The sequence below is a fragment of the Telmatherina bonti genome (assembly GCF_933228915.1).
Source record: "Telmatherina bonti genome assembly, chromosome: 20".
Lineage (NCBI taxonomy): Eukaryota > Metazoa > Chordata > Actinopteri > Atheriniformes > Telmatherinidae > Telmatherina > Telmatherina bonti.
Genome location: NC_136618.1, coordinates 25,651,390 through 25,676,993, shown reverse-complemented (window position 1 = coordinate 25,676,993; position 25,604 = coordinate 25,651,390). Strand labels below are relative to the sequence as shown.

Here is a 25,604-nt window from a genome sequence, read left to right as displayed (position 1 = left end):
CAGCCATCTGCCTCGACTGGTTGGGGTGGAGACGACAGGAAAGACAGATCAACATGTACAACTGCACTTAATCAGGGAGACCTGTGGAAAAAAGGAGAAATGAGTTAGAGATGGCAATATTGTCATATATTTATACATTGATACATTAGAGAAATGGAGCAAGGTATTTCTTAGTGCATCAGGTGATATCTCCATTACTACATAAGTAATGGTTGGCTAGACTACCCATAACTATAAGAGCAATGAGCAAAACCTGGATAGTTGGGTCCCGTACATGCAGACTCCAACTCAGGAGATGCTCATATGCTAACTACAAGAATCATGAAAAAGGAAGGTTTTCAGCTCGATCTTAAAGGTGTGGAGAGAGTCTGCCTAACGAACCCATGGTGGGAGCTGGTTCCATAAGAGAGGAGCCTGATAGCTAAAGGCTCTTCCTCCCATAGTACTCTTTGAGACTCTAGGAACCACCAGCAAACCTGCAGTCTGAGAGCGAAGTGCTCTATTTGGAATACATGGAACTATGAGATCTTTTATATACAAAATGGTATGAAAGCTGCTTGTTAGAGTAACTCTCCCCTTTTAATGTAGAGCAGGGGTATCCACATTCAGTACTCAAATTAGGACTGGGACTAAAATTAACCACACAGTTTGCACAACTCAACCAGCTGCTGAATCGATTTAATTTAAGAGTTATGGACAGCGATACCTGTAGATCGGCTTGAACAGTCTGTAACAATATCAAACGTCTGTGACAGAAAAAAATGAATGTATCGTTAAATATTGTTACTAGGTATTTAATCAAAGTAATAATCTGTATGGTTGTATTTGCTGCATCTGAGACCACTCAATTCCTTTGAAGATAAAAAAAAAAACAAAACATGTTTGTCTGGAAGAATTTTGTCCACAGAGAGTCACCATCCATTCATAATGGCATGGCATTTTAAAAAGTTTTAAGCCATCTTTACCTCTAGATGTCGGTGATTCTGGCACACTGTGACTTTGAAAATGGAATTTTTTTTTTTGTAATTTATTGAAATGTGATGTCCTCATGCACAGAACTTCGATTAAGGACACAGAGTGGGCTGGTCAACGTACAAAAAGTTCTTTGAGTGTGTCTTTAATTAGAGCGTTGCTGGAGAGTATTTGTGCATTCAACGGTTCCAAGTGATAAACTGAGAAGAAGAACAGGGAGTAAGTTTTCACCACTTTTCTGTGAAGGAACACCTTTGAGCAGCCTCGATTCATGGGATTGTCCATTGTGCTCGAAGCGACATGATGAATATGGCGACATCTGGTGGCACAAATGCTGAACTGCAATCAAGTTTACCCATCAACTTATTTTCTGAGAAGATTGTATAAAGCACAACACTGGACATGGAAGACATGATAATCCGGCTCTAAAGCTAGATACTGTAGTAACAGGGGAGAAGTTATAATCTGCTCATTGTAGAGCAGTAAAAACATCGCGGAGAACTGTCATACAGTAAATGGATTTTAATTTGGGATCATTTTTGTGATTGCTGAACTAATCCCTTCCAGATTCCTGTGCCATAACAACTGCTTCTCTACGATAACTGCTGATGTCTTTTCTCCTTGACATTTTAGAAACAAACGCCTGAATAATCCAGTAAAATGAATAGACTTCTGCTTTTGCAGAGATCATAATTATGATTATTTAATCAAGTGCATTTGACTACAAACACCAAACTGCTTTTTATCCTTTTAACTTCTGTAAAAGCAGGACTACACTCCTGAACCACTATTTCTGCATTACGTCTGGTTTTGTTTGGTAGGTAATGTCTCATTTCAGCTATTCATATGTAACAGTTTTACGTCAACACAATAAAGTAAAACATGACGGGTTTCTGTCTAATATTTGCTATCTTAGCTGCTGGGTGTCGTAACTTTAACTGGGGCTTACTGTGTGTATGTTTGTAGTCATTCAGGTCATTCTGTTCCCTGATGCTTGTATAAAAAGCTGCTGGTCTGCTGCATTCTGATTTACCCCTTCTAGCTATGCAAGTTTATAGTTTTTATCTCCTATTTTTTTGGCTACAGGTATTTTAGAAGTATATAAACTAGAAAGCAATGAAAACCTAAGGATGACACTGGATTCCATGCAGATGCCCACAGTGGAGTACAAGGAAATCAACATGGATGACTACAGTACGTTTTAGTCTTTGTACAATATCTGTCTGCATGAACGTTAACAAATATGGTTTAAGTGATTTACTTATTCCCAGCTGATTAAGTGTACTTCATTTTTCTTTCAGCCTTATCGATGCAGATCCTGAAACCTGCCGGCTTCATGGACACATCGCACTACCCGCTGCTCGTGCTCGTGTACGTAACACACAGTAATCACACAGCACCGCTAACGTAGGTTCAAACCACTCTCTGAGTTAAAGAGGACAAGTCCATCCTGAGCAGAGTGTTAATCAGACAGATTAATCTGACTCTCCTCGTCCTCTACTCCAGCTGGATGGTAATTACACAGAGAACTGGAAAACTTCAGCTTCCTCTCCTCTCTGCTCTCTCATTAGCATTTCTCTCCTCAGGCCTTGTAGTTCAAATGTGGACCTCTCGTTTAACTCTCTGCTGCCATGTTTTAGTGGGAACGCTACCATTTTTTATAAGGTAGTCATTCAGTCCTATGAGAGGGATCAGGATATGTGATAAACTGGGAGTAACTCCTCTACGTAGCTTTATTCTTATTAAACTTGCTAATAATTTAGAAAATTCATGCTCTTGAGGCACTGTACCCCCTCTCCCAAGGCCATGCAGGTACTTAAAGTTATGAACTGTTAAAGTTACTTGCAATAACATTAAAAGAATAGCTGTGATTTTGCCGATGTGTGTCTGTGATTCAGCGATGGGACACCCGGAGGCCAGACGGTGTCGGAGCGGTTTCACGTGGACTGGGCCACGGTGCTGGTGAGCAGCTTCGGCGCCATTGTGGTGCGCTGCGACGGACGAGGCAGCGGCTTCCAGGGCACCAACCTGCTGCACAGGATCCAGAAAAAACTGGGCGTGTTCGAAGAGCAGGATCAGAAAGAAGCCCTGAAGTATGCGGCTAGTTGTCATTCATGTGCTGAAGTAGTTGAACAAATAGAAGGCATTCAGATGTATAACTTTAGCAGATTAGGTAGACTGTTTAGGATCTATAATGACTCCCGTTCATCTACATCTGTCACTTTAAAACCGCTTATTATGTATAGTTACATGATGTTTTTAATTCGGAATGAAATAATTCGGAATTAACGTGTTCTCCTACGAGTTCACATGAAAATAATAATTCCAAATGAACATTTACATGAAACACGGCCTCGCCTTATTTCTGTTTAGAACGACGGGTTGGGAAGGGTTCTGATTGGACAGAGGGTGCACGTGATGTATGACGTATACCGGAAATAAATAAAGTAGGCTCCCTGCTTCTCGTCTTTTCAGTCGTAACTTATAAAAACTACAAAACTACAAAAATTCTGCAGCTATTTTTATTATGAATTTGAAACAGGAGCATACTACTTCACTTTTTGCAGCAACTGAGAAGAAGAAGAAAGATAGACCACCGAACACGGGAGGCAAAACAACACGCGTCATCCGGACAAGACAATATAACGAGCATGCTCAGAACAACCGGGATTAATTTATAGCGGAATTAAGGTTTACATGACAGAGGAATTAAATAGTTTGGAATTAAATGCGAATAAACCACCCACTTACATCGGAATTAAGTTTAATTACAAATAGAGATTTGCATTAGGAATTAAGTGTTTACATGGTCATTTTTCATCAGTTTAAAGCGGAATTAACTTTTATTCGGAATTAAAGAGGAATTAAAACTCGCATGCAAACGCACGGATTCAAACCTTTAATTTTATTTTCTACAAATGAAGATGTGCCATCCTCACACATGACAAGCTGTAGTCTGGGAGAACCCAAAGTACAGATCTGGAGCTTAATTATCACACTGCCAAACGGTTATTTAATGTTCTTCATCTTTATTTTGAATCACTTGTGATTTTCACTACAAACTGCCATTTGTTTTTCTCCCTTTACAGTTTCCTTCTTAAAGAGCCGTTTGTGGATAAAACCAGAGTGGGAGCTTTTGGAAAAGTAAGAAGGATAACTGTCGCTTGAATGATAACTGTATGTGAGAAAGTGCTGCTCCCAAAACGGTAGTTTGAAACTACACCTTTGTTTCTCATTTCAATCCAGTTATTTAAAGTTTCCTACATCAACTTTTATGATTTAGGAAATCTACCTATCAGTAAAGGGTATGTCATGCAAGAAAACGTATGAACAAAATGGAGGAGTTACAGTTGTCATGCTGAATTCACACTCGAGAGAATTTGTATATTGTGTCATTTGTAAACAAGCATAAAAGTTGCCCTTTAGCAAACTTTTTTCTTCTTCATCTGACATGAATTCATCTTGCAGTGCACCCATGCTTTGGATACAGTCTTACACAGAGCTCCACACTTGATATCATATCAAAAGCCTTAGGTTGGATTGTCTGCTCGGTCTGATTTACAACTAAGCCACTGGCATATTTTTACTTTTAAAGCTACAATTAATCTGCTTCCATCTTAACTACAGAGCTACACCTTCCAGAAAAGCATGGGATGTTATTAACGCTACATTTGTTTGCATCTGTGTGCTTTATTTAATGCAGTAATGGCCTATAACAGCGTTATGACAATGTGGACAACGAGTACAGGAATTAAAAATAGTCATTTTATAAATAGAGGATCTTTAACATCAGAATATTTTGCAATCATATTTAACCTGCCACTGTAAGAAGAATGTTTTTACAACCTTACCAACAAAGAAGCAAGCTAAATATCCATGTGTCATCCCGATAAGTGCAACTATTTAAGCAAACAGAAGGACATTTAGTTTAGTTCAGTATCTCATCACTATCTCTGTAAGAGTAGTCCATAATGCACTCCGGTGTTTACAGCACTGGCTGTTTTCTCTGAAATTACACCCATTTGTTGAACCACAGGTGTATGGAGGCTACGTGACCAGCCTGCTGGTCAGCAGCGAGGAGTCTCCTGTAAAATGCGGAGCTGTCCTCTCACCCATCACTGACTTTGAATTATATGGTGAGCTTTGTCTTTTTGCTTTTTTTTGTATTTATGTCATCAAATGCAAAAGAAAAAAAAGAGCAAGTCTCAGCGTCTCGGCTGTGTGTGGTAAACAAATGCAGTAGCTCGGCGCAATCATTCAAGCACAGGCAGAGCTGTCAGAACGTATTCAAAGAGAAAAAGAAAGGCAGATTGCAGATGTAGCACCTTTACCCTGCAGCTGGCAGTTCTTGCAGTGACTGAATTATACTCGTCTGTACTCTGTGAGGGAAAATAATACCTATCAGCATGATGGTGCTGATGCACTGGGAACCCAATCATACAGCACCCTCACATCAGCCTCCAAAGGAATATAATGTGTGAAATGTAAAACTGTGCATTGTGAGAGTGACGGCAAAGTGAGATCCAGAAAACGAGAGATGGGGCTGATTTAGCTGTTGGTGCACTGAGTCAGGAAACTGCAAATTAAGGAGGAGCTGGGTGTCACAATGTGACCGGTTTCCCATCTATTTGATTTGCCAGAAGGGGGTGAGACTTACTGCGACACCGTGTTAGTATGGGATTGCAAATGAGGAGTGTGAATACATTTGAATTTGTGGAGGAAACACCTTCAGTAAGACCAGAGAATATAATAGAAATTATGCACCAGTCTTGCATTTAGTAGGAAGTTTCTTTGATTTGATGTCAGAAAAATATGAACTGAAAACTCTGTTTTCCTTTCAGCTTCTGCTTATTCTGAGAGATATCTAGGGCTGCCGAAACCTGATCCAAGGGCATATGCAGTAAGGTTTTACCTCAGTTTTATGTAGTTTCAGCTTGCAATAATGACTGAATATTAATTTGAATTGCTTTGTTTGTCAGATGGCAAATCTAGCACACAGAGCATCTCAGTTTATGGATAAGAAGTTCCTCATTGTCCATCCAACAGCTGATGGTAGGTGATGTTTTATAGCATAATGAATAAATACATAGCAGAGCAATCTAATGTTTTTTTTTTTTTTTTAATCTGTTTTCCCAGAAAAAGTCCATTTCCAGCACACAGCTAAATTCATCTCCCAGCTTATTAGTGAAAAGGCCAACTACACCTTACAGGTATGTTTGCTTTTAAATCTGCTTCTCATCCAGTTAAACTGCTCATCTTTTTTCCCAGGTTAGTTTTTTTCCTTTCTCCAACCTTCAGTAGCTTTGTGATCCCTGAGGTTCTCCCGTGGCGGGTAGAGGATTATCCTATTATAATTAGACTATGTGAAAGCGCCCTGGGTGTCCTGTTTTAACCCCAGAACTAATCCAGTTACCATACAATAATGTTTAACTGGATGTTCATCAAAGCTCATTACTGACCAATTTTTATTTCTGTTTTGCTCTTATTCCATTTTTTAATCACATGCAGTGGCTATGTGGGAATAATGTAAATTGTTTAAATTGTGCAACTTGTAGATATGAGCAAACGCATGAAAGTAATTCATTATTAAATCAATTTTTCATGCTTCGACCATGATCTTTAACTTTGTTGCATTCCTTTCTGTCTATTCCAGTACTGATCTAATGATTATTTTACTTCATAAGTCGGCTTTTGTGGACATTTTAGTTTAGGATAATTAAGCTGACAGGAGTTGAAGGATTAAAAGATCCAAAAGTTAAGTTTTGCATGTTTGAGAAATATACTGGCAAAAACATAATTAAACACAAAGCATGGCACACAAGTAAATTGTTTATTTTTCCCCACTGTAAGCCTTTGTAAAAAGTCCATTGACATGTGGTACTTTTGTGGTAGAACAGGGACTCTGCTGTTTGTCAGGATGTTGGATAATTATGTACAGTGCTCAGCGGACTAACATACTTAGCTAGCTTGACAGATTCAAGTAATTCATCTGTAAAGAAATATAGTTTACACCAAACACTGTTCCTTATTCCTACATCAGAGTTACAGAAACACACAGGTGAGAATGAGAGTCTAACTAGCTGCTTACGTAACAATTTCCATATGCTTGTTTTAAAATATGAACAAGAAACGTTTTGCAAAATAAAAAGCAAAAAACTTTTTTGTTATTTATCTGTGTCTTCACAAATTTTGAGTAAATATGAAAATATGGCACCATTTAATTAAATGTGCGAATTTGCATGAATTTGTGCAAATTTTCCATTAATGGTGGCAAAATTTGAAAATGTGAAGCACCGTTTGTAAAGATGGCTGCGAAATGATAAATATTATACTGTGGGCATAATTTGGAATCAAATCTAGGAACTCTAATATATATATTTGTTTAGAATCAAATAAAATCAATTCAAATTTAAATATAGAAAAGGACAAAAAAATGTATTATGTTATGTAAAGTTAAAAAAATTGTTAAATTGCTCCTCAACATTTTAAGAGTATAGAAAAAAATAAATGATAAAGAAGAAGAATAATGGTTGATCTGACCGCAGAGTCCCTTTGTGAATTGGAGTTCTGGGAAATATTAGCATATATTAATTAAATAAGAACAAATCCAATTTGAATCTTTAAATTTACATGTTACTCATGTAAACAGTTTATATTCTCACCCTTTTTGTGTCTCAGATCTACCCAGATGAAGGCCACTTCATTCACAGTGAAGCAACAAGGCAGCACCTCAGCCAGTCTCTGGTGAACTTCTTCGAGGAGTGCTTCAGACTACCAGAAAGGGTGTTTGAGGAGGCTCTGGAAGAGGAACTTGAAGATGAGGGTTAGATTGGCCTCATTGGGTCCTATGCCCCGCATCGTTCCTGCCCGTGTGGTCAACTACCTACCTTACATCACGTACCTGTGCCCTTGCACAACACCATTAAACTGTCATGTTCGTGTGTTTCAGTTTAATTCGCTGTATCCATGGCTGCCTCCGTGGCAGACAATGAGGTTTACCACCTCATCCATCATCTCGCCCTCATCTCTTTGCCCTGAGTTGGATTCCAAAAGGCCCTCCAAAGAGCCAAAAGTGACAAATTACCTGAGAAGCATTTTGGAATATCCTGACAGGAAGCGGTTTCCTCCACAGCAGGATGAACCTGCTTCTCAAAAGTGCTTGCAAACAGACTTCCAAGCTGTGAGGAGGAACCCCCTATAGCACATAACTTGTGGGCTTGTATATTAATGAAAAGACCCCTGAAGAAAACACTTGACTGGAAGTGTTCATACCGGGTGTCTGGAATAGTGTGGATACTATTTTTAAAGTTGTGATGAACTTTTCTTGTTGGACTGTGGTTGTGTCTGTTGGTCTTACAGTATGTAAAATAGCACACAAACATTTACTCAGCTATTACAGTTGTATTTTCTTTAGGTGTTCATATTTGCACTGGTATTGTTTTTCATCTCAGTGTCATTCTGGTTTTCAGAAATAATCCTCTGGCTAAATGTTTTAAGGGGGGAAAAAGGAGTTGTATATTCCTTATTGTTCACTTGAGATTATTGTATTGTTTAATTCTGGTTTCATCCAAAAAAACAAACAAACAAAAGCATTTTCTTTGTTTCATCTCTGTGCCTTACTTTGTCAGAACACATCCAGCAGCCAGGTCACATTTATCGAGTACGAAGGAATTGATTCTTAAAAAAACCTACAGAAAAAAAAATCGAGCTTGAAATAATTTTCCCGTTGCTTTATCGGACCATCAAGAGTTAATAATGTCATTCAAAAACAATATCTGGACAGCTGCAAATTGTATCAGTTATTAAAGTTTCTTTCAGCAGGCGCTGTCAGAAGTGAAGAAATGGGGAATTAGCAACTTTAGTTGCTACCAAGGGGATTTTATCTGCTCAAATAACTAATGATGTCCACAGACCACTGAGCTCACTTATGGACTTTCCCAGAAGTCAAAGTTTTTTCTGTAATGTTAAAAATTGTTTGTTTGTGTTTTTTTTTTGTTTAGTTTTGTTTTTTTAAGTAAACTGATTCTTGAATTGTAAAAAGACCAAGTTTGATGACATCATCACTGTTACGCTAAGATAAATAATGCATTTCTGATTTTAAAGGGATTATTATTGATTCATGTTAAGCACTTAGGAGAAATCAGTATCTCACCTGCAGCAGACGATGGTTTAGGATGCTTGCAATCTAGAGAATCAAAAAGCTTTCCTAATGGGTGAACTAAATCTAGCCTGGGCCCCAGAGGAGCGAGTTTTCCTCCATCTAAAACCACAAATTGAAGGGTGATTGCTATATTGTGTATTTCAGCAGCATCTCCTCCTGTAGATGCATTATACATTTAAACAGACTGAATTTTTGTAACCTGGAACACAGACCATGTTTTGACATGGATGTTCAGGATTTAAGAAAATGTACTAATGCACAAGTGACTGGATGTAGAAGTCCGCAATATACCTGTCAAATTGCTGAAATGTTTTTGATGGTGGAAAGTGTTTTTTTATGGCCACATTCTGGGTAGCAATTAGCTCATCTCACCTGTCAGGAAAATTGATTTCCAAGCTGAGAGTGCTCTGACTGCAGACAAGACAATAACTGCACATTGAGACTGTACAAAACGCAACTTCGCATCCAAACCCTTTTTGGTGAACTAAAATAAATAATTGCAGTGTCATTCTTTATCACCTTCAATGGATATTTCTGTGGTATTTGCCATTTTGTGAAATATGCCTTTACTTTCTTGCCAGCTATTAAATGACAAGATTCTGTCCAAAAAGTATGAAGCTACAATCAGTAGAGTGTTAGCTTAGCCACATGCTGTGGGACACAGCTAACATGGCTAGCTTTTTAGCACACATTATTAGCTTGTTGTGTCAGCACAAAAACTAGAATTTGTGCTTTCGTTATGTGTTATAACTTCAAACCATTTCTTTGACACAAGCTTTGACTTCCTGTAGTCTCCAGACCTGCTGAAAGATATATATTTGTAAATCTTTTCAACTGAGGTTGACTGTTTGGTTAACTTGTTCATTCTTAATGCGGTAGCTATGGCTGTTACTTAATATTTATTATGTATGAAAGTGATATTAATCTTTCATACACCTATCAGCAAGAAATGTGCTAACTGCCAGTGACAAAATAGTTGTTTTTAATCCATCTTTTTAAATAAATTACTACCTAGTTTCAAATCTTACATTCAATTATTTTATAAATATTTTACAGGCAAAAACTTGTACGCTTTTGGGAAAACTGTCCAGTGACGTCCAATCATAAGCTAATGTACAAAATCTGCATGCAAATTTGAAAATGGTACATTGTCACTGAAAAGTTTGGCTTCTTTCAGTTAATATGTCACGCAAGGATGAACTATAAGCCATTAATTTTTTCTGTTATAGACTGACATTATGTTGGCTTATGAACTGAAATGAATCCTTGAAGAACTTAAACCTATTTTGATTTTATTTAATTGGAACGCTCATTTGTGTTATGCTCTACTGCATGTTCATAGGTGCTTTACAGCGCAATCCCCAATAGCCCAGTTTGCCATGGTAATTTTTGACATCTTGAATGTTCCTTACTGGACTGCATAAATTACATTTCCAGTAGTATTGTGATTGAGATCCCAGTCTCGTCAGCTTGATGTCTAAATGTTATTCAGATATCATTTTATTCTAACAAAAGAAAAAAGATAAACAATGTTACCTGAGTGTTATTTGTGCATAAAGAATTTTGGAAGTTACATTTGATTGTTCATTTCTGTTCTCCTGTTGCTGTCCTTGAGTTGAACGTGGACTTAAAAGAGAAATACCTTTTTTTTGCATTGGTTGAGGATTTTTTTAAGATGTTCAACTTTGTTATCCAAAGCATAGAAGGAGCTTAATGGCAGATTGTGGCATGAAAGTAAATGTTAGAATAAAAGAAGTAGATATTTTATCAGCCTTCAAAGTCTTTTGGCATGTTCTTATTTAGAATTTTAAATCTGCATTCTTCTTATCCTTCACTTTTTTAAGTTTATGTTTTAGGAGACTGCATATCGAGACCAAGAGGGGCAAGATTTGTAATAACTTTATATCCTGGTCTTTGGAGAGCAAACAAACAATGATCACACTTAAACCACTGAAATATGAAGCAGAAACCTTGTGTTTACTTTGATATGTATTTTCTACTTTAAGATAGTTGCAAATCAACACATCACACCATGGCTGAGGCCTTCAGTGTCGTCTAAGAAAACCACAGAAATTACATGAGTAGAGTCGGAGGAAGACCTGATATCCTTGCACATATTTCCAGAGCATTCCTATAAACTCAGCAGCAGCAGCAGAACTCTCCAACAAGCATCCTCTGGGACCACTCCAGCACACGTTCTGGATGTGTCCCTGCTCGAACACACCAAGTTTCAATAAAATCTTAAAAAGCTACTCTGAAGTTCTACACATACATGTTAATGACGCATTAGGATGGACATGAAGAAGCACAACTTGAGTTCAGGACCTTACGGTCAAATTCACAGTTCAAGATGACTCGAGAAAAACCAATTTGTTTTGATGGCACTAAGTAACTTCTATAACAGAAAAGTGGTTTTAAGGTTTGAACCTTCATAGCTTTGTTTTTTCTTTTCTGTTTTTTCTGCAAGCCGCATCAGAGGACTGGCGACTTAAATTTTGAATCTGCTTTGCATCATCTACCGTTTGAAGGCGAGCTCAGCCAGGTCCATACAAAGAACCAGGTGCCAGCTGCTGCTGAACAACAGAATAACTTTTTCAGATATTAACATTTGAGGAATAAGTTGTGAATTACATCCGAACCACATTAAGGCTACAAGAAACATTTTTATTGCAAAGGGACAGAAAATACAACACTGAAGAACAGCGATGATTTCTAGTATATTTGAACTGCTGGTGGGGGACTTATAAATTGTGGCTGATTTGTCCCACATTCACCATTGTTCTAATCTCTAATAAATCCCAACACACTTATTCTTAATATTGAAGTGCTAAATCTTCCACATTTACCATCATCCAGTTGCTCACTATGCAGATGGAAACAACAGAATGAGGAAATAATTCTGAGACAAAGAAGCTCTAAAATATTACCATTTGCAGCAGCATTTCAATGCATAACTAAACCCAGCTACAGCATCCACACAGCATAATTTAACTTGATTTACATCCTGCACAGCAGTATTTATCTATATTTATGTTGCAAGTACAATTCTATTTCCAGTGCACAATGAGATTACTTGCAGATTATAGAAATGGAGAGCAGCAAATATTTTAAAAAAAAGATAAATATTATCTGAAAACATTCTCAAATCATAACTAAAGCAGTTGATCAGGCACTGATTATAACAAGTACTTTGCAAAGAGGCATTAGAAAAAGTATATTTGCTCAAAGGCACTCGTGGCTCCAGTGTAAACAGGATTGTAGTTGTAAATCAAAGCTTTGTTCTCCTCCTCCTGAGATTCAAATCTGTGAAAGCTTTTCCTCGCTGCAGGGAGAGAAAACAATGACAAATTTACAAATCACGCTTCAGGTGAGTAGCTGCCAAGGCTCATAACATTAAGAAGCCAAAAATAGATCTGTTTTCATACCTTCACTGACAAAGAATTCAGCCATGTAGAAGGTTGTTTTGATTGCTGACGGTGAGTGAGGAATATAAGCCTTTGTCCATTCAAATGCATTTTTCTCGGGATGCCACTGCGTCCCATAGATGGGATAATTATAGGCTGCCCAGAGATGAACAGAAGGGTATATTCACTAAAACGCATCAGAAATAAATTGATGTAAACTTCAGTGAGAGTGTAATTATGTGTTGCAACTACCTTCTATTGTTGATACAAACTCTATGTTTCCATCTGTATTTGTGGAGAGGACTTTATAAAACGTCCTCAGCTCCTCATTTGAGTTGTAAGTCTGACAGAAATGGAAAAGATGGCTCAGAAAGTGTATCAATTTGTTTTTGCTTAAACAGCCTTCTTGAAAAGATGCTGGTGACTGAAGTCTTCTCTCATCATTTCGCTAACGAACAACGTACTGATGTTGCCAAACTCCACTGGTGAGAGTTTTCAGTGAGAGGTTCTGAAACGAGGGCGGCCACAACTTCGGAAGGGAAACCTTTAAACATCCTGCTGCCCTTCATGTCTGGAAGGAGAACAGATCGTCATCATGAATCATTTCTCAAACAATAACTTCGCTTTTAATTAGCGATCTAGCGTCTCTACGATGTCAAGTTTAATGTAGTCTTCCTGCATTCCTGTAATAAATCCACGGTGGGAGTTCAAGATGGTTGGTGTGTGGCCAAGTTCAGAGTGACCGCTCCAGCAAATGTTACTGAAACAACTCAGAAATACTCAGTTTTAATAAAGTTACACAATGCTACTTTAAAGGGTTATTAGACACCAAGTAGAGATATACAATGGTATCAGCATACTGATATTATAGGCCGACATCGACATTAAAATATACCATCTTATATCAGTTTTTACTCTTTTAATTATACAACTTTTACACAACATGTACATATTATATATCAAACTCTTCAGCTAAGTCTCCTTCAACTCAAAACAAAAAAAATATAAGAGATAGTTTGTTATGTATAGTTTTCCAGATATTTTTGTTTGTTTGTTTGGCACAACTTGGCATCGGTTGATATCGGTATCGGGGGGGGAAAAAAAAAAAAAGAGTTGGACTAAACTGAGATTTCAGCAAAATAAAAAAAAAAAGAGTCAGCATTGAAAACAACTAACTGAAACATCGAGAGCCTTGAAAAATATCTGTTTTTACCATCTTTTGTCCCCCTCTTAAAGCATATCCTGCACAGTTTGTTGACACATTGGCTCGATCGGTGACAGATCACTCTGTGTAGTTATCCTGAAGTCACATTAGCATCATGCTTTCGAATTATTTTTCTTTCACTTTTAAACTGGATGAAGCTGAAATGCTAATTAAAAGTAGAATTATTCAAAGTACACATTATGTTTAAAATTGTTTAAAATAAAACACTAATTTTTAGCCTAAATTTATAATCTAAGCATATATATCTAACTATGCAGATCCTGGTGGTCTTTTTGTATGTTTTATTGTTGCGCTTTTGCTATGATGAAGCGATGTGATGTAGCTGGTTCTTGAAGTTAATGAGAAGTCGGGGTGTTCAGACTTTTGTCATTTAGAAAAACTAAAACTCAGGCCTGAGAATCCTAAACAGCCGGGTGTTTTGGTGATGTTTACAAAAATTTCTTATGACAACTGAACGCCTTCTCAATGTGCACACTGAACACACAGCCTAAATGAAAAAACAGGTTAACAGTAACATTCAAAGACTGTGTCTATTAACACAAAGCCCTACCTTCAGTAAAGTTCAGAGGCAGCGCCAAGCCACTCGTATTGGTGTGAGACAGTGAAAACTTCCCACTTGTCAAATACGTCAGCTGCTCAAATCCAAGACAGGTGCCCCAAACAGGAAAATAGTCACCTCTCCTGTTTGCCTAAGACATTACAGGTTCAATGTGACACACTCATATATTACCAGACTGTGATATATCTCAAAACTGTTTTACCCCTTTTCACCTCAATGGCAAGCTCGTAGAAGATTTTTGCTGCCCTCTCATAACCAGATGAGATGATGCTGACGCCTCCGCCTGGGTACAAGATTCTGTCAGAGCAACAACACATTGAAACTGAGTCAGATCAGGAATAATACGGAGAAACTTTACACACTTATTGGCTAGTGGTGTTGTGGAATATTGTGATGCTACAGAGAGGACTCGGCAGCCGATGGGAAAAGGGACAACATTTATTATCTGTTGGGGAATATTCTATACTATTGGTGCTACAGAGAGGACACGGCAGCAGCTGATGGCAAGGAGACTACATTTATTACAGAGACAAACACAGCTTCAGTGTGGGACAAGGGAGGTCTCTATTCAGTGTGAGACAGAGGTGTGACATATTTTGTTAAATTGAATTTTTAATGATCAAGCTGTCCTGACTCGACATCAACATTTTTGTTTTTAAAACTCTGCAAACCAAAGTTGTGTGAGTCATATCCATGTCGAGCTGTACACAAATCAATCTGAAAACTGGATTTTGACTGATAGGCATCAGTGTTTTTGTTCAATAAAACCTAAATGATTAGATAACCTACTAAATTTTTATTCGTATTAATAAAACATTGATTGATATAATTGGAAATACATGTAATAGCTGATTATAATATTGCACTCATGGGTGTTTATTTTTATTTTATAACTTCCAATGCTTCTTATAAATCATATTAAAGACTAAAACTTTTCATTAATGTCTCCTTTAACGCAACAAACAGAAACTACAAATGTGTAATAAGACTGTTTTTACCCATTAATGGAGTTAAAAAGGGTCTTATACTCCTCCAGGGTCTGGTTAATCCTGCAACAATGACAAAGATGGCTTAAAGTTCAGATCACTGTTGTAAACAAACATGGCGACACAAAAGCATGAACTTTAAAACAATGGCACTTCTGCTTTTATGTAACTCACATGACAGGTACAACCCTGGCTCCTGCTGCCTCTAGAAACTTGACATAAGAGGCAGCGATGTAAGTTGTTTGGTTTGGTTTGGGTGCGAAAACCTCCTGAGCCAGAACACCTTTTTAAGAGGAAAAGAAGGAAATAATAACATAATTCTTGACTTTAACCTTGTTATTCTGTTCGTTAGCTTAACTCCCAGTTGCGCTACATAACACGTTTCTAAACTCACCAATTATGGGTCTGTCATTTCTGTCAGCGGGTGAACAAAGTGGTAGACATGAGAGTGAAGTGAGAAACAAAAAAAACAACATTCTTCTGGGAGTAAAACACAACGTCGCACGTCCAACTTTCGCCATTGTCCTTCTGGTTAAAATGTTGTCCGAAGCACTTCCGGTGAAGCTCCTTCAGATTTAAAGCCCCTCTTTGAACAAAATACTTTTTACTGAAAGATTTGTTGTTTTTCCATACACACGTATTAACAAATAAAGTATTACTTAAATTTAAAAAGAAAAAAAAAGTTAAAGAGATATAGTTATTTCTTGAATGAGCTTTTCCATTTTAAACAGGTAAAAATGCCCATTTCAGTCTAAACTTAATGCTACTTCCTACATTTCTGGACATAATAAAGTAGCGTCTATATGAGCGAAATATATATGGAGGTATGGCCTATAGTGTCTCCGATTTCAAATATCAATTAGTGTTCTATTATACATTGTTATGCATGCATTCATTCATTCCTTTTCATTCATTCATTCTCTGAACCGCTTAATCCAATTCAGGGTCGGGGGGAAGCTGGAGCCTATCCCAGCTGGCTTTGGGCGACAGGCAGGGTACACCCTGAACAGCTCGCCAGTCCATGCATGCATTGTTTATAAATTCACACTGCAGCCACATAAGGTTGAGCATTGTCAGACATCAGATAGAATCAAAGTTGCACTGCAGCAGTATATGTGGTCTGACAATGGGTAAGGAGCTCATCACAGTTTCAGTGGCAGTCAGTTTACTACGGGGTTGTTGTAAATAGAGGTCTGTGTGGCACTTTAAGGAAAAACCTCTCCTGACAGTTACTGAGCCATGCCAAATTGGTCATGCTGGTGGATGCTGCAGCCACAGAAGGTTCTCCATAGCGTCTCCAGACTCTCTTATATCTGTCACATGTGCTTTCTCATCCTTAAAGAGCACAGGGCACCATTGGTAAATCTGGCCAATGCACAGTGTTGGACTGTGAGCACAGGCCACACTTGGAGAGGTCATTTTGTGGAGCTCTGGCAGTCCTCCTTTTGTTCCTCCATGTACAAAGCAGCAGATAGCTGTCCTGCTGTTGTGTTGTTGGCCCCCTCCAAGTCTCTTGGCATTTCTCCTGCTTTTTTTTTTCCATGCTCACAACACTGTGCTGGGAGACTAAACCTTGCACCAGGAAACTATATTTCTGTAGTTGGCCAGCAAGATGTCAAATTCCAATCAGAATATTTTTTTACTGACTCTGCAGACTCTGCATTTAGTTTTAATTAATACATCCAAGCATGTCCTGGTAAATTACTTTATAAGTTGTGTATATATATATATATATATATATATATATATATATATATATATATATATATTTTTTTTTTTTTTTTTTTTTTTTTTTTCTTTATTGTATGATTTATTTTCCCTTATAAACCACATAATCCTTCATACACATCAGCCTACCTGTATATGTCCTTATATGTATATAAATAGTATGTTAATATAAATAACATTTTATATAAATATTATGTAAATATAAGTAATATGTAAATATGTTCTTAACATTTGAATGTGCCCAAATCCTGGTGTAAGCTTGCATTTACCTCTATGCAAACTACATTCTGACTCCGGATGTGTAACCCTAACCCACCAACTTTGCTGAATTTTACCATGTAGTCCTTCCTCTATTTTTCTTTTCTTTTCCCATAAATATAGTGGCCACCATCTGAGCAGTATTTGTGTGTAAAACACGTGTCTCCAGCTTTGCAACAAACTAAGTTGTATAGGGGAAAAAGAACAAAACATATCGTTATATAAAATAAAAATTAATATTGATTCTTTACAACTTGAACATGTCTATGCAAATATATAAGTTAATATAAGTTATCACTCATTTAAATATCTAAAGAGGTCTGGTGGATACCATTTTTAAGTGGTTTATGTTGCTGTTTGTTGCTAAGCAGCTCTTTTGTTGGCAGCTCAGTGTGTTCAGCATTCTCACTTCATAGCAGCCATTTGTTCTTGAAATAACACTGTTCATTTTCAGGAGAGTAAGCATTTCTCTTTTTGTGTTTATTGGTTAAAAACAGCCTTGCTAATGGTAATTTTAAAAAAAAACTGATAATGTTTCTTATTCACATTCTCAAAACATGTCATCTTTCCGTCGTCAAGTTCCTGTTTTCTTTTTTTTGTTTTTTTTCCTTTTTTGGTATTATCAGTCTGTTTCTTTGTTTACTACCACCTCGACGCCTGTTGTGTTGTGTGGGGGATTAAGGGCGGACAGTCAATGCTGCATCTCCCTTTATTAAGGTAATTGTATGAATGTAGCTTTACTATTGTCTTTCAGTTTTTGAGTTTTGTGAGGCAAAATGGTTGTTACTATCTGTCAGGAAATTTTGCTTGTTCTACTCCAATAGCGAGAGACTGAGTTGCTGTCTGCCACTCTGCCCCTCATCTATCTTCAGAAATGTAAAGGAAAAAAATGTGCAAATCCGGATCCCTGGTGTAACATTGTTGCAAAAAAATTCCAAAACTTTGTTGCAAAATGCAAATGGAACATACATTCATGCACATAACTGGATGAAGAAACATATTTATGAATATTTGATAAACAAATTAGAGCATTTTTTTTAAAGGTTTCTAACCTTTACCTTTCATACTTGAAGACTTATTTTGAAGCATGAGCCAACTGAATATCTAGGTCCCCCTTTCACCACTGGCCCCCAAGAACAGTTCATTTTTAAATTCTATTGATTATCTTTGGTAATATTGTTTTTTTTTTTTACATGTGTGGATGATGATTTAGACATGGACTTGATAACATATCATTTTTATTAGTAGTAGTATTATCCAAAAACACAACACAATGTCAACACATCAGTGGCAGTGAAATGATTTTACTGCATCTTCACTCTGTATTCCACAGTGTCTTGCACTGCAAAAACTGAAATCTAAGTAAGATTAAAAATCTTAAATAGAGTACACATATGCTTATTTTTTTAAAGGTAAGACAATTCTTAGTTTTTATGCCAGATAATTCCTCTTGTTTTAAGAGTATTTTTACTTGTTTTGGGAAGTCTTGACAAGCTAAATTTTCTTGTTCTGTTGGCAGATAATCATTTTTGGATATTTTTTTTCTTGTTTCTTAAGGCTGAGTTTTTGCAGTGTGTTAATGTTTGCAACCAGCATGTAGTATGCCATCTGCACGTAAAGAAAATGTACAAGAACAAAAGGATGGTGCAAAAATTATTTATCCCTCAAGGTCACAGGAAAAAGTGGAAAAATCAGAAAGAGGAGAAAAAATAAAAAGATATTTGTAACTTTCCTCAAGTTAAAATATTCCCTATATATCTGGCATTTTAATCCATCCTGTGAAACATAGCTCCTAAAAGCCAACTGGAGGAGGTTTTCCTTTAACTGGTGGGGTAGTTACCTCGCACCTAATTCAAATGAATGAGCCAGTGTGCAGATCTTGATAAGCGTTTGGGGCCATATGATTTGAATCAAGAATGTTGAAGCAGAGAAACATCTAAAACTTGCAGGACTGCGACTCTTTGAGGACCAGGTTTTACACACCACTGACATAAACCACACTTAAGTTACACTTTGTTGTGGCAAACAAAGCACAGAATTCACACTCCAGAGAGAAAGATGCACAACTTCCTGACTGTTCATCATTTGAAAAATAAATCAGGAATTCAAAAGCTAAAACCTGTTAAATGCTAAAACATATTGCAGCGTTTATGTGGACTCACATCACATGCGTTTCCCTTGCATTTCAGGCAGCTCATAACTCCCTTCTTCATCTTCTCACTGTCCTCTGCCTTGCCATCTGTAACCTTCACAAGCAGTCTGGTTGGTGACTGTAAGACGGTTTACATCGACACCAGCTGCTGACATCTTGACACGTAAATGTCTTATTATGTCCTCAGACATCATACGACTGCGAGCCAGGATCCAAGCAAAGTCGATGTGAAACAGTCCGAAGAAGTCGCTGCAGGAGTACACCAAAGCGTAGGTCTGGTAATCTGTGGAAATGACCTTGTATGGAGCTTCTGGTACATCTACATGTAGAAAAGACAGTACAAAACACCAAAATAAGATGCATTCTGCTGGAGAGGTAGAATACACATGCTCAGTTGTCTGTGAAATTCTCATAATACCTTTAAAGAAGTGGACGCTGAGGATAGCAGGTTGAGAAGGATCTGTCACTTTCGCAACTCCCACAATTGAATTGATCGTCCCGTCAGACCTGCATGGAGAGGATGAAAGCGCCCAGATTTCTTCTGACGTGGGATGAAGGGGGATCGTTTCATAAAGCAAGTATGGAAGATGAATTAAGAAAATGTTTTAGCAAAATAAATTACAAGCAGGGCTGTTCAACCTTACAAAAGCTCTTCATTGTGAACGCTGACAGTCCCATCAGGGAGAAGACTGTAAGTGGCTTGGATACATTTTCCCTTTTCAAACACAGCTGGGAGCTTCTCCAGTTCATACCAAGTGCCCATATACTGGAAAAGAATAGCAAACTTCTGCTTCAACAGGATACCCAAACATGTAAGTTAGCTCTTTAGCTCATCAGGAAGTTTGACACAGCAGACAACAGCATGAGCGTGCACACAGGTAACAGATATTCAGCTTTTTACCTTTGTAATATTAAAGTTTTCTTGTGGAAGTGAATCGGGGCAGCTGCCGATGTGGTACGACTGGCCATTAGTCGTTGCTGCAGTCAGCAGAAGCACAATCAATATCTGAAAATCAAAGTTTGAATAGTTATCACTTTCAGTCCAAACCACAACAGTTCAAAATAGTCTGTATTTTACTAATATCCTAAATATTAAAGAAGAATAACACCTTTTGTAGCCCGACCTGCAGTGCCTTCATATCTAAGTCCTCCTATATTAGAGCACACTGCAGTATTCTTCTGCTGCTATGTTTTGTACTCTGACTGAGCTCAGTACAAAGTGCAGGTCATGTTACACAGTTTCAACTGTTTTTCTTTGGATGTCACACCTTTGGAAGGAAAATTTGTATGAAGAGCTTTGTATTTGCAGACGTCGCACCTGCAAGCTGTCAGTGACTCGTGTCAATACAACTACTGGCTCCGAATGAAGAGTCGAACTCCAGTCCTCAAAGGCTGCTGTCCTGCAGGGTTTTCTTGCTGCAACACACTTGACTGAAATGAATGTGTCATTCTGAGGAAGTTGACAAGAAGCTGCTTGATCCTTTTGATAGAAATGATGTGTATAGGAGGAGAGAAAAAAGAAAAAACTTGCTGGTTAGCAAAGATCAGAGTTTCGTGGCTTTTGGCTAAAAGATGCAGCGCACACCTTTCATTTGATAGAACCTTTGTATGCTCATTGTGTTGCTGTATGACTTGAGGAGAATTAATTCATGGATAGCTTGTAACTTTTCTTAAGAAATCACTGCTGTCCTTCAGAACATGCCATCATTCATGGTAAGCTGTCCCGGCCTCTGTTGCAGCAAAACAATTCAATTGAATTCAGCTTTATTTGTATAGCACCACTTAACAACAATGTTGTCACAGGGCACTTTACAAACACAAATCAACATGCACATAATTTCAAACCAATTGATACATATCCTGTAATAGAAACCAACTGATTGCATCGAGTCACGACTTCGATCCAATCCCCCATCCTGAGCTGCACATGGCGACAGTGGGAAGGAAAAAACTCCCCTTTAACAGGAAGAAAACCTCCGGCAGAACCCAGCTCAGGGAGGGCAGCCATCTGCCTCGACTGGTTGGGGTGGAGACGACGGGAGAGACAGATCAACATGTACAACTGGACTTAATAAGGAAGACCTGCGGAAAAAGGAGAAATAAGTAAGAGACGGCAATATTAGCTTATATTTATACATTTATACAATCAATGTTAAGCAGGTGGAAGAAGGCGGTTCTAGAAACCTGTTTTAAATGTGAGCTAAAAGACAAAACAGACCCAAACCGCCACCAACACATCTCACAGATTTGTATAAAACTTTTATATGTTTATATTTATTTTACATCTTTATTTTTTTAATACATAAAATACCTTTATACTTTTTATGTTTTATACTTTTGTTGCACCTTATGATGGTTTGCACATTTTCAATTTCGTTGCAATCATGCAATGACAATAAAGACATTCAATTCAATTTAATTCAATTCAATTATGATGGAAAAGTTTCTTTCTGTGTTTCTCAAAAAGTTCTGTTCTCTTCTCGTTGGTCAAAAGGAGAGAAAAACAAAAATGAACCTATTCTCGCTAGAGGCATATCAATAATCCAACAGTTAGATCTTTGAAAAACCAAGAAAGAAAGTCTAGCTGCTTTCTATTTAAGCAGGTAGAGAATGAATTGTAATACAGAACAAAACTCGTTGTATAATCGGCAAGACGGAGCCGCAGTCCTGCAGGTTTTAGATTCCAATTAAATAAATATTATTAAAGTCGGAATTTTAGAGTGACCTTTTTGTTTATCTCCTCATCCAAAGTGAATGAATATGTGGTGTCATACTGCCTTTGGAAGAGGAAGACTTCTTATCAGTCAAAATGGCCTGGTGTACTTCTGCTTTATGAAATGAGTTTTTTCTGTGACTAAAAGGTATATTTGCACCTGTGAGGTTCGTTAATATGTGTAGATATCAGTCTAAGTGTTACTAGTGTGAAGAATGTGGCACACAGCATAAATGGAAAATGTTTTAGGCACGAGTTGTTGACTCCTTTTAATGTTTTTGTCATATAGTGTGTAACTGTGACTAATAATTTTATTGTTTTTGTACTATTTTTTTTTTCTTTTATTCTGTAGGATAATGTTGTTGAGTCTGGGATTGTGTACACCGCTTTGGTCAACTGTGTTGTTGTAAAGCACTATAAATAAAATTGGATTGGATTGTCTTAAAAATGAATGAAATGAAATCAACTCAGAGGTAATGTGAATATCCATTTAGAATGATACAGTTGTAGCTTTATACCTCTATTAAATGAAACATTCACTCCACTCATAGCTGTTTTATTTCATTTTCTGCTTATTTTCTCAATAAAAAAACGTGGATCTTTTTTATGGAATTTTGTTTTCTACTGCACTGATAATGAAACAGCAACAAGTTATGAAAAGAGAAATCTTTATTCAACAAAGCACCAATACTTATACAAAAACATGTGCTCTCCCTTTTGCAACCAGTTAATGTTTTTTTTTTAAACCAAACATTAACTTGCATTGCTTGATTTCATGTCACCTTTACACCTGGTGGAACTCAGTTTCAACTATCGGCAACTCAAAAGAATTTCCCAAACTTAACTTAAATGGACAATGTACAAAAATACAAGAGCGAAAGGAAAACAGTCACTGGACAAACGATAAATTACATTCTTAAACGTAATCATCAGAATTTACGTTATGTGCTGTGACGGTATAAATAACTCGTTGAATTTAAATTAAATAAGCCTTTTAAATGAATGAGCTGTTGAGGTGAGATTACCAACATGGATGAAAAGCTGTTGAAATAGGAAAATTTAAAAAGTAAAACAAATACAGTGCATCAAAAAGACTTTGGTGGCAAAACTGGTTGTCTGATCTTCCCTTTGATAGATGGACAATAAACACTTCCAACCTTTGACATACAAAAACATTGTTTTTTTTTTTCATGAAATTCATGGAGATGACTTAGAAATAATTCCAAAACAACCTGGAAACGAACCAAACTAGCCTTTTATGCTTAAGTCTTTGGAAATGGACGTTTCAGGAGCCTTTCTCAGTCTCTGTTCGCGTTCAGAAGAATAAAGAAGTATCTTATCCTCCAAACAACTGCGTGGATGCAGGAAAAAAAAAAAAAGAAAAAAAAGAAGCCATCTGTGATAAAACAGATGTGTTATCTGCTACTGAAGCCACTTCATTAAAAAAAAAAAAAAAAAAAGATGCTACGTGGATCATTTCATCACCATATGGTGTTTGAGACGCTTGCATTGTGTTCATATTATCAAAAGTGGAACCCCCGACCTCTTTGTTTTATTTACATCCCAATATGTGCCACCAGGTTGGAAATCTTTGGACTGATTTACAAAAACAACAAGACATTCCTCCCCCCTCTTTTTTTTTCTTTTTTATAAAATATTGATTCCTCTTTCACAGCACACCAACTCCAACTAATCTTACCTTGCCAGAAGAAACCTTGTGCTGCTGTCAGGATTAAATGAAAGCCTTCCTCCTCTTAAATAGAGTGATGTCAAAAAGAAGAGTGAGTAGCAAGTCCCGATGGCCTCATTGTAAAAGAAAAAAACTACAATAAAGTATTACATGTAGCTTCAAAGATGTGCTGAAAACATCTGTAAATCTTTTCTGAGGGTGTTTGGGATTCACGAGGGCAAGGCTGGGTTCCTTGGCGGAGTGGCATTGAGGATGGGTCAGTAAGTTTTATGGGTCTCAATGCAGAGGATGATGTACTCGTTAGAACAGCTCCGCGTCTGCTGGCCCAGGAGCAGACCTGAGGTCAGGGAGGACGACTGGCCCATGACGGAGATGTCATCTGCTCGCCACGTCTCGCAGTGTTTGTCCACCACTCGGACACCCCTGTTGGTGGAACCATGCCAGATGCGTTTCTGAGGCCTGACAACAGAGGAGGGGATAAAATAAATAAATAAATAAATAAATAAAACAGACACAGAAGGAACAAATAAAAAAGCACAGAAGCAATTTCACAGACCAGAAAGGGTCAACCAAAACGTTGCGCCCATCAAAGGAGTAGATGGGTATCCTGGCATTGATTGGCCCCCCATTGCCGCTGAAAATCGACCGCCAGTTCCTAAACATCACGTCTCCCTGTGGCAACAAACAGTACATGACAAAGCTTCAGGAAAAAAGCTTTAAGGCTTAATAAGGACTTTGTTAGTTTGACGGATGAAAGCAGCAGGCTCACCCTGAGGTTGGTCACTGGGAGCGAATCCCGGAATCCTGGATAGACCACATGCACCAAGTCTTGCTTGTTGGAGGAGATGAAGGCACGGTAGTTGGGAGGCAAACCCATCGCTTTGGCCTGCTCGTAACACATCCGGTCAGCCACGTCGAGCCCCATCATGTCGCCAGAGTGTGGCTGGTTTAAAGCAACCAGGGTGAGCTTAAGAGGGAGAAAGCAACAGAGTCTTAACGTCTAAAAATGAAGGAATAATACACAAAAACAAAAAGTTATTCTGCACTGAAACAAGCATGATGATCAGGCAATTTATAGTGTTAGTAAAACTCACCCTGTCTTTAGCTGAGGGGATTCTTTGCATTGTGTCTCCTCTTACATGATATGTAGCTTGAGGCTGATTGAAGAGTTTATGAAAGAGTTTTTGAAAATATCACAATAATGCCTTCATTTATTTTGCAAAAAGTCATGAAAACGCACAATAAGTACCTCATCTTGTGGGATAATGTTGTTAGAGAGGTAGATCAGACTGCCGAGCTGTAAGGACAGAACAGAAGCATCAAAACCAGATGTTGCGTTACGCATCAGCTCAAAACTGCACTAAAAGGTCAGCAGGTGTCAGCGTGCCAGGAAGCGTTTTGTTTGTTACATTATAAAATACGCCGATAATTGATTGTGTTGAGTTAAATTTAAAAAACTTTAATGTGATTCAGAAACTTTCCGAAGTGGATCTGTGGAAATACTTCACTTCACACAACAGTATTTCATAAAAAGGTCCTTGATTTTTATAAATGGAGGCTGTTGCACGCTGGTCAGAACATCATTAATCATCCTCTCATAAAGACAGGACATTTCACCTTCAAAATGTTCCCCAATGATTTACTGCCACGGCATTTTTCACAAATACCAGAAAATTTAAAAAAAGAAAAAGTCATTCTTTTATGAAGGCAGATAGGAACCTTTTTATCAACATTTAACCAATTAGACAATTCTGAT

General features: G+C 37.6%; 4 protein-coding genes across 5 annotated transcripts in view; 1 reads left to right on the top strand and 3 right to left on the bottom strand.

The window, feature by feature from the left end:
• The window catches only part of LOC306770572 (A-type potassium channel modulatory protein DPP6-like), a gene marked incomplete at its 5' end in the record, with an annotated part of 225,050 nt that extends 214,958 nt beyond the window's left edge, over positions 1-10,092 (top strand). The window contains 9 exons of the mRNA XM_079259446.1: positions 2,059-2,166; positions 2,274-2,343; positions 2,871-3,065; positions 4,062-4,116; positions 5,009-5,108; positions 5,814-5,872; positions 5,952-6,024; positions 6,109-6,182; positions 7,651-10,092. Of these exons, the coding sequence (XP_079115572.1) occupies positions 2,059-2,166; positions 2,274-2,343; positions 2,871-3,065; positions 4,062-4,116; positions 5,009-5,108; positions 5,814-5,872; positions 5,952-6,024; positions 6,109-6,182; positions 7,651-7,800 (884 nt within the window). The 3' untranslated portion in view covers positions 7,801-10,092. The remainder of the gene's footprint in view (positions 1-2,058; positions 2,167-2,273; positions 2,344-2,870; positions 3,066-4,061; positions 4,117-5,008; positions 5,109-5,813; positions 5,873-5,951; positions 6,025-6,108; positions 6,183-7,650) is intronic.
• A 1,693-nt stretch (positions 10,093-11,785) lies between these two features.
• ggh (gamma-glutamyl hydrolase (conjugase, folylpolygammaglutamyl hydrolase)) lies at positions 11,786-15,833 on the bottom strand. Its single transcript, XM_079260226.1, has 9 exons — positions 15,702-15,833; positions 15,482-15,590; positions 15,320-15,370; positions 14,534-14,618; positions 14,313-14,451; positions 13,002-13,108; positions 12,790-12,880; positions 12,559-12,693; positions 11,786-12,455 (listed from the first exon to the last, which is right to left on the bottom strand). Exons 1-9 carry the CDS (start codon positions 15,826-15,828, stop codon positions 12,337-12,339), a joined length of 963 nt encoding a protein of 320 aa, XP_079116352.1. The 5' UTR covers positions 15,829-15,833; the 3' UTR covers positions 11,786-12,336.
• A 725-nt stretch (positions 15,834-16,558) lies between these two features.
• Positions 16,559-20,584, bottom strand: LOC306770950 (apolipoprotein D-like; the record flags this gene model as incomplete). Its single annotated transcript, XM_079259970.1, has 6 exons — positions 16,559-16,694; positions 19,515-19,764; positions 19,864-19,952; positions 20,090-20,211; positions 20,347-20,451; positions 20,570-20,584. 6 exons carry the CDS (start codon positions 20,582-20,584, stop codon positions 16,559-16,561), a joined length of 717 nt encoding a protein of 238 aa, XP_079116096.1.
• A 2,261-nt stretch (positions 20,585-22,845) lies between these two features.
• LOC306770735 (collagen alpha-1(XV) chain-like) overlaps positions 22,846-25,604 on the bottom strand; it is a 64,701-nt gene continuing 61,942 nt past the window's right edge. For both annotated transcript variants that reach the window (XM_079259636.1, XM_079259637.1), the window contains 5 exons: positions 25,098-25,145; positions 24,943-25,005; positions 24,618-24,815; positions 24,405-24,520; positions 22,846-24,307 (listed from right to left, as the gene is read on the bottom strand). In XM_079259636.1, the coding sequence (XP_079115762.1) occupies positions 24,106-24,307; positions 24,405-24,520; positions 24,618-24,815; positions 24,943-25,005; positions 25,098-25,145 (627 nt within the window). In that variant the 3' untranslated portion in view covers positions 22,846-24,105. The remainder of the gene's footprint in view (positions 24,308-24,404; positions 24,521-24,617; positions 24,816-24,942; positions 25,006-25,097; positions 25,146-25,604) is intronic.